This window comes from Neophocaena asiaeorientalis, unplaced genomic scaffold (genome assembly GCF_003031525.2).
Source record: "Neophocaena asiaeorientalis asiaeorientalis breed wild unplaced genomic scaffold, Neophocaena_asiaeorientalis_V1.1 scaffold65, whole genome shotgun sequence".
NCBI lineage: Eukaryota > Metazoa > Chordata > Mammalia > Artiodactyla > Phocoenidae > Neophocaena > Neophocaena asiaeorientalis.
This window is the reverse complement of record NW_020173215.1, coordinates 1748191-1759099: the sequence shown is the minus strand read 5'-3', so window position 1 is coordinate 1759099 and position 10909 is coordinate 1748191. Positions and strand designations below refer to the sequence as shown.

General features: G+C 37.0%; 1 protein-coding gene across 1 annotated transcript; it reads left to right on the top strand.

Moving 5' to 3' along the window:
• Positions 1–302: 302 nt before the first annotated feature.
• IL21 (interleukin 21) lies at positions 303–7306 on the top strand. Its single transcript, XM_024745166.1, has 5 exons — positions 303–470; positions 579–614; positions 5065–5220; positions 7089–7166; positions 7253–7306. Exons 1-5 carry the CDS (start codon positions 324–326, stop codon positions 7274–7276), a joined length of 441 nt encoding a protein of 146 aa, XP_024600934.1. The 5' UTR covers positions 303–323; the 3' UTR covers positions 7277–7306.
• The last annotated feature ends 3603 nt before the right edge of the window (positions 7307–10909 follow it).

The window sequence follows — 10909 nt, the reverse complement described above, 5'->3', positions numbered from 1 at the left end:
TCTTGATTCATGCTGAAAATTGGAATTCACCCATTTCTCTTTTTCCTGTCTAAGATGCAGATGGGGCACATTTCGTTGACTCCATCAATCCCTGCCCCCGCGTATTAGCACATGCACACGTATACCTAGCCAGCGGAAAAGAAAAAAGAGTTACTCACATTCATCCATTTTACAAAGATTTCCAGGCTGCAATGGGAGGGCTTTATCTCTCCCTGAAGGATGAATAAATAGATAGCTTTACTGACAGCCTGTTCACACACTGAGGTGAAAACTGAGACCAAGGTCTTGCTCTACGAGCACTTACGAGATCCAGACCTGGCAACATGGAGAGAATAGTCATCTGCCTGATGGTCCTCTTCTCAGGGACAGTGGCCCATAAAGCAAGCTTCCAAGGGCAAGATCGCCTCTTGATTAGACTGCGCCAACTTATAGATATTGTTGATCAGCTGAAAAACTATGTGAATGACTTGGTAAGGCCATATTTGTCACAACAAAATTTAAATAATATTCTTCAGTTACTATAAAAGGAGCTTATTGACTTATATAAATAACTCAGAACTAATTTTCTTTTGCTCTAGGACCCTGAATTTCTGCCAGCTCCAGAAGATGTAAAGGTAAGACCAGTTGAATTTATTTGTGAAAATAAATTTGACATGTTTTTAAATCCAATTAAGAGAGGCGTTAACATGATTATTTAGAAATATACTTAATTTCCATGAATTTCGGTGTTTAATAATTGGTCAAATAGTGATTTCTATTTTGCTCAAATATTCATTGGTTCACCAACAAGCCAACCAATAAAACACTACCTACCTTGTAAGATATACTTTTATCTCCAAATATCTCTAAGGGTATTCTCAAGTAGTATTGTTGAGATAGAATACAAAACTAGAAAATAAATCTACACTATGATCATTTTCTGAACAATGACCAACTAATTACATTTTAAGAATCCTTGTGCATGAAAGTTCTTGAGCCCTCTTTGTAAACCTACGTACGAAATATAGACACATACCACAGAAGCAGAATTCACCTTTTAATAACTAGAAAGGAAGAAAGAAAGAGAAAAAAAGAAAGAAAGGAGGAAAGAAGAAAGGGAGACAAAGAGAGAAAGGAAGGAATAAAAAAAGAAGGGAAGAAAGAAAGAAGGAATACATTATAGCACAGCATGGAAGAATGGTAGTGTGGAAATCAAGGCCATCATTTAGAATATAATTCCCATGTACCTTGGCCTCAATGAGTCTTGTCTTTGGCCTTCGGTGAGGTCTTTTGAAAGGACGGTTTACAACAAGTCATCCTGTTCTCTTAAGCCATTTAAATCCATTAGGTCCCAGGAAGAAGAGGCCTATCCTAGCATACAGTTCAAGTGTGCTATGTGCTGCTCTTTTCCTTGGTAACTTCGATCTAATCTTCAGGTTTGGTACCCTGAGGATATAAACACAGTTGGGGGAAATGTTTTCAGTGTCACAGACCTTTAACTGCATAAATTAGAATAACTATAAAAGTGTTACCAGTAATTAGGACACTACAAAGGGGAGACTTATGAAGATACATTGCAAAGAAAACAATTATCGTAAATGACTGTGTAGAAGTTTAGAAAGTGAATGAGTCACAACTATTGCTTTTCTCTAAAATTCACTCTCTAGCTCTGAACCTAACCACTCTCATTTACTAGGTCCTTTTCTAATAAGCAATACCTAAAATGAAAGTAGCACATTCAGCTCATTGGAAAGACTTTTCCAACAAGTAAGACTATTTCTTAATGCCCTAATTATCAAAACATATCTTTTTTAGCATCTCATGCCTTTTGTCTAACTGCTGTGGTTAGAGTCCTTTGGGGAGATTCTTAGCTCAGTCTCTAACTTTCCAAGTTAGATATCCCACTTTCTAACTTGAGTTGATCCAGTGGGTACTTCCTTTATATCCTTTGTTAAAGAGAGATCTTTTTAATCTTATAATGACAGGATTTTGTCTCAGTGACACTGTGTCTATCTGATAATCTGATCAAGCAATGCTGGCTATGATACAAGTGAATAATGGTATTACTGAGATCTTTAAGCTATGCTGGCAGGCAAACCCAGGAGAGAAGAAAATAGTTCAAGGCCACAGAAGCATTACATCAAGTTTTTCAGGGCTAGCATCAAAGCAGAGTCTATAAAGAGTTAAAAAGATTAACAAGTTTAATGAAAATAAGTTCATTTAAATGTTGCATATAAATGTTGATATATAGTGATCATCTAAGGCTGCTAATTGGCCTCACCGGGCATCTTTCTTTCTCTTTCTAATCATATAATCAGTAGTCTTCATCTGGTGGTGACTTTGCCCTCTGAGAACATTTGGCACTGTCTGGAAAAATTTCTAGTTGGCACAATTGTGTGTGGGGGGTTTCCACTGGCATCTCGTAGGTAGAGGCCAGGGATGCTACTAAACATTCTAGAATGCACAGGACAGTCCTGACAACCAAGAATTATTCATCTGAAAATGTCAACAGTGCCACTGTTGAGGAACCCTGATATAAACCTAGTTTGTATGCAGGACAAAGGTAATTTTACCCAGTTAGCAAGACTTCGTATGTGAATGGCCAGGGCTTTCTTTGCAAAAAAAAAAAAAAAGAAAAAAGAAAAAAAGAAAGAAAAGTTAAGTAGGTCAAAAATAAATTGTAAGGAAGCAAATATTTTCAAATATTCAATTGCAAATCAACAAAGCCAAGTGCACCTCCTTGCAAAAGCAGCACTTGACTAGCTAAAAAGAGTGGTTTGTTACTCTTGCTTTTGATTTCCTTACTGCTGCCTCGATTCTGCAGAACTAATGTAGGACGGATAACTCCTCATGTTTCCAGGTGTTAAAGGATGAGGGAAACAAAGCCTTGCCCTCTAAGTCTGCAAGGCACAGCAAAGCAAAACAGTGACTCTGCTGCACGTGGACTCGGGGTCATCTTGAGTGACAGGGCACCTAAGCTGCCTGAATCGAAGTTAATCTCTCTACTCCTCTTCTCAACACATCCTTAAGGCAGTTTAGCAGAACAGCTCCTTTGCTTCTTTTCCTTATGGAGGCTGCCTTTACTGTGCATCTGTAAGCCAAATCCAGCAGGTACTTGTCCTGGACCACAGATTGCCAGGGATAGCTCTGCTGCTTGCAGAAAGCACAAAGCAAAATTCCAATGTCTATTGACACAGGTGAACAAGGAAGGGCAGGAGAGAAAGCACAGCCCCATCAATACAGGCACTGGTGTCCAGATGCCATTCAGAGGTTCTCAGAAAGGCGTTCTCAGGTGCAAAATCTTTGCTTGCTTGTGTTGACCACTCTTGGCGATACCTGTCTCAAGGGAGTTCATTTGGTAGGCCCCTATAGTTCTTTGGAACCTAATTTTCTTTCAACATCCACATGTAAATGTTAACTCAGCAAAATGGGTCTCTGTGAGAAATGCTGGTTTCTCAGATCATCACGGATGAAACAGTTAGTGTTTTCAGTTTCAGCTGGAAAATTTACCTCTTTAAATATGAATATTATTTTTTTCCAGTAAGTTAAGCCGGTTGTGGTCAAAAAGAAGAGAAAAGAAAAAACTTCAACAAACATGAACATGTGGTTTTCAAGGAAAAAAAAGTGCTATAATTAACATTTATATATAGTTTCTATTAAATAAGCATTTTGGCAAACATATGTAAAGGACACTATCTCGCCCTTATGAGAGGCAAGCTGCTCTGATATAAGGAAACCAGATAAGCTGGTTCTCGGCTTGTGGCCATGTATGCAAAGCAAATCTGATGGGGTTGTGTCTTAAAGATGCATGTTCTTAATCAACATTCATAATGGGTAAGCATATAGGTTGGAAAATGCAAAGCAGGCCAGATGCTATTTTCAGCTGATTGTCATGGGAAGACTCAGGTAGTATTGTTGTATATAGGACGGCCCTTGTAGGAACTGAGAAAAATTGAAGCTTCTGTATACATGGCGGTAACTTCCATATACACCGGTGAAATGAAGATATAGCAACTTTAGGGTGCTGTAGCATCATATACAGGCATTTGCTGAAAGAAAAAAGTAACCTGGATACAAGTTCTTAGATCAGCATTAAAATGTTTTCAACAAATCAGTATAAATTTTGTTCTTCCAATCAATTCCATTTCATTTTCAGTTCAACTTCTAACATTTTGACTTATTCACTGGTCATTGGTTATTTGATTAAAGCAAGAGTCAAGTTTTTGATCCTTGATCTGCCCACTTCTCCATGCTCTGAGACATTACTCTTACGTTCTAAGGGACAGTCTTCCTGCCCATTGCGGGGAAGGCATGTCTCAAATTCTGTTCCTTGACTGCTTGATTCAGGCAGATCCCACCCTAATGGACTTGAGAGTGTGAATAGGATTTTAGAAAAGTCACACATGGTCTACAGCAGGTGTACTGAATCTTAGGCGTGGAATGTGCCATCAGAGGTAGGCACCCACTTCCTTTCCCCAAAGGAGGGGCTTTAACTCACTTACTTCATTTGTCCACTCCACAAATATTTGTTGAGCACTCCCTAGCAACAAGACACTATGCCAGGCATTGTACAGGATAAGGTGCTGCTCAAGACATGTATGTCATTGTTAGATACTCCTACGTACATTGCAGAGGGAAACAAAAGACAAATGAAACGATTCTTAATCAGACTACAGCGTAACTCACCCAAAGCTGCCACCAGTCACAATGTCTCTTAGAGCCTCATAATTCATAAAGTGTGTTCTAAAACCAAACTAACTCTCCCTTATGAAATACCAAGTCCTGCCCAACACCCAGACCTCAAAATGACATTAGGAATAAAGAACTGTGGCAAAGCAAAGCTCCCTCTGCTTGTCTGTGAGACAGGGAAATGTCCTCTCTCCCCTAACATGGGGAAATTTTATATCACAAGAGTCTGCTCTTTAGCCTAAAGATTAAGTAGGACATGAAATCATTCCTCATTTGTCTGCTAAAATGAACGTGACCCAAGACACGGCAGTAGAAGTAGGAAAAGAGGATTGGGAAGGCCATTTTTACCTTCTGAACAACTTTCATTAACATCTATACAAATTATTTCTCTTTCAGAGACACTGTGAGCGGTCGGCTTTTTCATGTTTTCAGAAGATCCAACTAAAGTCAGCAAATACCGGAGACAATGAAAAGATAATTAATGTATTAACTAAACAGCTGAAGAGGAAACTACCTCCCACAAATGCAGGGAAAAGACAGAAACATAAACTGGTAAGACTGTCATTTGTCATCTAACTTATTTGTACTTATTAACTATATCTATTACATCATGCGCGCACACACACACACACACACACACACACACACACACACACAGAGCCAGAGCCTCCAGTGCCTTCCTTCCAGCTACATGTTATACCTTATCATATAGAGTGTGTTTTGAGAAGCAAAGTCACCACTTCTTAGTCCACAAACTTGAAAGTGTCCAGAAATCCAATTAGAATTTGCTAACAGCCCCTGGTAGCTGGAATAATTAATATAGCTTTCAAGGTGAGGAAGTCATTAGGCAGAGAATCCAAGTGTGACTTAAGAGTTAAAAAATATTCTGCTCTCATTATATGGTCACATATAACTTGTATCCTTATTAACAGGAGCTAGATCCCAGTTTTCCTGAAAGAAAAGAGGTAGCCTACAAGACACCAGGATAAATCTCAAACATTGCCTTCCTCTTTTGAAGAATATTATTACTGTCCTGTACAACTGCAGAGTCAGTACTACATTTGAATGGGTAGACCCCATTATTTGGCTGGGGAATTTCAATAATCCCTAGTTTTGTGGTCCTTGAGAACCTCTTGTATATTTCCTCTTACGCCAACTCATGAGCAATGCAGATAATCTCATGAGTAATTCAGGCATTAATCAAAACCAGTGGATAAACACATAAGATAAATTACTAGAAATTTTTCTATCAGTTCTCTCTCCTCTAAGGAATTTCACATGTGATTCAAATGAAATCTTAATTACAATATCAAAATGATTTTCATTTCCTTTGATTGCTTGACCAGGTTGCAATGTGAAAAGTATCCCTCTAAAACTTTCCTCAAAGAAGAAAAGAGTTGAGCATGTCTTTGAAACTCAATATCAAAGACCATAAAATGGTAATATTGGCACCGAACATAGAATTATCCAGTTAAGCACCTTAATCTGATAGATGGGAAGGTGAGACCAAGGATATTAAGTGACTTGTCCCAAGCTCCACGAATATTAAGTGCCAGAATGAGCATTAGAACTTATATCTCTTATCTTTCAATCAGATATCTCTCACCACAACATCAAACCGGCATTAGAGATGCTGAACAGCAAGCAATGGCCTGGTGTTTGGTATCTAAACAGGAATAAGGGTAAAGGATATAAACCAAGGATTTTTTAAAAAAAGAAATATAAGTGGGCAATGCACATGTGAAGAATTGTTTAATCTCTTCATAATCAAATAAATGCAAGTTAAGATAGGAAATCCTATTTTTTTCAATTAAAATTTTTAACAATGCATAATAATGGTAAGAATGTTCTATGTGAATAGAGGTAAAAGTTTTATAATGTATACCAAAAGCCTTAACTTTTTTTATCCCTTTAATTTAGTCATTCTACTTCTAGTAATTTATCGAATAAAATAAAGATGTACATGAAAAATTACTCAGAGATGTCCATTGCAGTATTGTATACAACAGTGAAAAGTCAGAAGCAATCTACATGCCCCAAAATAGTAATACTTCAATCCTATGTAGGAATACAAAGCAAACATTATGGGATATATTTTTGAAGAATATTTAATATGTAGGAAATGCTTGTGTTATGTTGTGTTAAAACAAAGGCAAATTAATAGCCAGTATAAATAACACAAATGCAAAGAAAAAATTACTGGGAGGATACATATCAAAACACTGCAATGGTTATCTCTAATGATGGGATTACAAGTGATTTTTCTCATTGTTATTTTCTGAACAATTTCATGTGCTTCTCAAAGTTTTTCAGTGAACATGATTTATGTCTCTAATTGGAAAACATAAAATTTGAATGAACATTTTATTAAATAGGAAAAAAGCTTTAAAGAAGATTATTACACTTTCATTGATTTCTAGACATGTCCTTCATGTGATTCTTATGAGAAAAAACCACCCAAAGAATTCCTAGAAAGACTAAAATCACTCATCCAAAAGGTATGTAACTTAAATTATATTTGACTTTCATCTTTATCCAGATTGCTTCTTATGTTGAGGTTACTCATGGTATTCTATTTCCACAGATGATTCATCAGCATCTCTCCTAGAACACATGGAATATGAAGGTTCCTAAAGATCTCACTTGAAGCTGGACACTATATTTCATACTCTAACACAGTAGTGAAACTCAGTTCTTGGTATTCCAAATGGAGGAGTACAATATATTAGTGATGGGGGAGAAAAACTCAGATAAGTGTTCAAGGTCAGGATTACTCCTCCAAAATCACTATGCAATATTTCAGTTTGATCCACATGCTCTGTGTTTGGTCAACTTGAAAAAACTTTCTACTCAATTCGAGTCTGATTTCCTGTGTTATAGATTTCTATGACCTCTAAGGTTTTTACTTTATCTTACTGCCAACTATGCCATTTCTTGGAGAAGCTTAAAAATTTTAACCAAAAATACAGTCTGGGAATTTATTGATTAACCTTGATCTTGATTATGACACGAATGAGGTTTCTGATGATCATAACTTAAAAGGTTACATACCTTCGCTCAATCTGGAGACTACAGGAGCATAGGCTGAAAAGGTTACATACCTTCACTCAATCTAAAGAATACAGAAGCATAGGCTGAAAAGGTTACATACCTTCACTCAATCTGGAGACTACAGGAGCATAGGCTGAAAATCAAAGTTGAAGTGTTTGTTCTTTTAAGGAAATGAAAACTGTTTAAAATCTATACCTGAAGAGGTTTTATTTTATCTCAGAATGTCTAACATATAAATACATGATTTAGTTATGTACCAGGGGGATAGCTTTACCAGATGGCTCCAAAAAGTCTGACTTCCTTATTAGAATCTGTCAAAAATGTTTAAATACTATACATATGAATGTATTTATGGAATAGACTCTTTTGGTCTTTTTTTTTCTCTAAGTGGGTATACTAGTACCTTCCCCAACTCAAGTCCCTTTATAAGCTAACATTCTAAGCTTGTGGAAGTGGCAATTAAAATCTATAGAGGGACATGCATTAGACGACCTTCTGGAACCAAACAGAATTTTAAAAAGTCTTGTAGCTCTCTTCTCAAATTGTTATAATGATTGTATGGGAGTGAGTTATTAATGCCAAATGTCTGTTTCCTTCTTTCTTTCTGCCTTTCTTTCTACTTTTAAAATTGACAGACACTTTGCGTTTGTATGCTTTGCATAAGGCAAATTCAATCATCTATATAAAGTCAAAATCAGGAGACAAATCAGGAGTTCAGGACTCCTAGTAGAAAACAGACTTTTGCATAAGCATCCCAATCTTTCAACCATGGGTAGCAAAAACAAGTGACCTGATCTAACTGCCATTTCATATCAACTCCAGCAGTTTATTTAAATATAAAGTTAAAAACGCTAGAAAAATAAAAATTTCACTAGAATGTTATAAGCTATTTGAGAATCTCTTATTGTTAAAGTGGCTGTGAGTGTGCAAGAGGATGTTGTATGGGAAATGCTTTATGCTCTAAGAACAAAGATGATCTACTTAAAAATATGTTTTAAACAAGTACAGATAATTTATGGTTCTAAAACGTGTATTAGGAATCAATTATTTCAGTGAAATGTAATGTTTTATCATCAGAAACAAGGTATTCTGTTTTAAATTTTTCAAATGTTATTACAAAGGAGTCGTGTAAATATGTGCATCGTGATGATAATATGCATCTAAAGCCTGCCTCAGCATCAGGCCAGGTTGTTGGGATAAAGGTGGAAAGCAGGCTTGGAAAAGATGGAGTCCTTATTTCTTGTTTCTGGCTTTATAGTTGTTGACTTCTTTGACACTGTGATTTTATATTTAAAATAATGTATTTATTTTGGTGTGTCTACTGTCAAAAATCTCTGTTCTAATTCTTTTGACCAGAGATTCTACCTTAAAAGTAAAATTAACTTAATGGGGTGTTGGGTAAGAGCCTTCACTAAACTGAGCTTAAAGACTCGGGTAATGATCCTGGCAATATCCCAAGGAAAGCAATGCATCAGAATAAACGAGATGAAGAAGTGAGACTTGAACTGCTCCATCTTCACTGTTCTGTGTTCAAGACTTAGCCAGCCCTCCGGAAGATCTGAGGCTGACCCATAAACACTGCTGTTCACCTATGGATGGTGATATAGGAGACCTGAAATCTCACTGGATGTGAAGTCGTGGTCACTTGCTTAAACTTTTTGGGTTTCCATTTCTTTATCTGTAGGATGAGGGTTGGACTCAATCTCTATGGAATATTCAGCCTTTTTTGGAGCTTTATGTGTCTATGAGTCTCTAAAGTTCTAGACACTCTTACAGGAACATCTGACCATACTTCTGAGTAAAACTTTCTACTGAATTGGATCATTTACTCAACATTATTTCAACAGCATTTGTAGCAACACTTGCTGCAGGAACAAGGGAAATGTTCCAAAAAAGATAAAAGGAAGGAAGGAAGGAAAGAAAGAAAGAAACAAAGAGAGAGAGAGAAAGAAAGACAGAAAGAAAGAAAAGAAAGAAATAAAGGAAGGAAGAAAGAAAGGGAAAGAAAGAAAGAGGGAAAAGAAAAGAAAGCAAGGAAGGAAGGAGGAGAGAAAGAAAGGTTTCTGTTGGTCATGGTAGTTCAGGGAAAATTAATCATTATTTTTAGCATTTTAGCTGAAAGTGTCTTCTTTGGACACAAAATTGTAGCATTATTATTCTATATTATTGCTCTGTTATATTTACATTTGCATCTGAGAATTTAGTTTTAATATGAACTATGTACTTTATAACTTAATGATTATTTATTATATATTTGGTTTTAAATGTTTATGTTCATGGCTTCTTATTTAAGACCTGGTCATATTAAATACTACCCAGTCAGTACAACTGTCTTTTGTGATTCTCTGGAAACCTATAATTTAACAGTCTTAGCAGAAAATAAAAGATGATCCTTAGTTTCTGAGAGCATAACGTTTTTACATGTATACGATAAAGACAATCTTTTCTCCTTACATACTTTCCCTGAAATGGAACTTTCCACTTCCTGTCCCTACCTCAAGGACACCACTTCCTTTGCAGCCCTCCCAAATGTATGGCAGGTCCAAAAGCAGTTGAAGATATTCTTCCCAATGTCTATTACATGCACACTCTTGTGTAAAACTCATTCCTGCTTTGAAGTTTATCCCATCTAGCTTTGCTGTCCCCTTACTTTTTTTTTTGATGATTGTCATCTCCTGGACACTCCTCTATGTTCATTGAGGACTTAGGCATGTTCTTTTCCATGAATCCAATTTCTGCCATTATCCTGGGTGACTTCAGTGACCTTGAGGAGGATTCCACCAACACTGTAGCTTCCCAGAACCTTGAGTACCTCAGTTTCAAATGCCTGCATTTTTCACCCCGTCATCTGACCACTCCCATGGCTGTGCACCAGACTATGGCACCTGGAACCATTCTCTGTCTGAAATCTTCATATATAAGAAACCATCACCTATTAGTCTCTTTGCTCTCAAACTGCCCTCCTTCTACTACATCTGCCCTGAGACTTTGCCATGACAACTAGGCCTTCACCCTTCCCATTCTCTCAGTTTATTAGTTTCCCTCCTTCCCCACTGAGCCTGGAGCCCTGATCAATCCCTTCAACTGCAGACCCAGTGGCACACGCAGTCTCATTCTTCTTGAGGACCTGCCTACAAACTCCCTACCTAGATGTCTGTCTTGCTCCCCTAATCCAGCTTTAGACACTGGC

Bases quoted from the DNA above. Each gene is read 5' to 3' on its own strand.
- IL21 (XM_024745166.1), top strand. From the start codon at position 324: ATGGAGAGAATAGTCATCTGCCTGATGGTCCTCTTCTCAGGGACAGTG. The intron at 471-578 runs GTAAGGCCATAT...CTTTTGCTCTAG, and splicing joins AAAACTATGTGAATGACTTG to GACCCTGAATTTCTGCCAGC. The intron at 5,221-7,088 runs GTAAGACTGTCA...ATTGATTTCTAG, and splicing joins AAAGACAGAAACATAAACTG to ACATGTCCTTCATGTGATTC.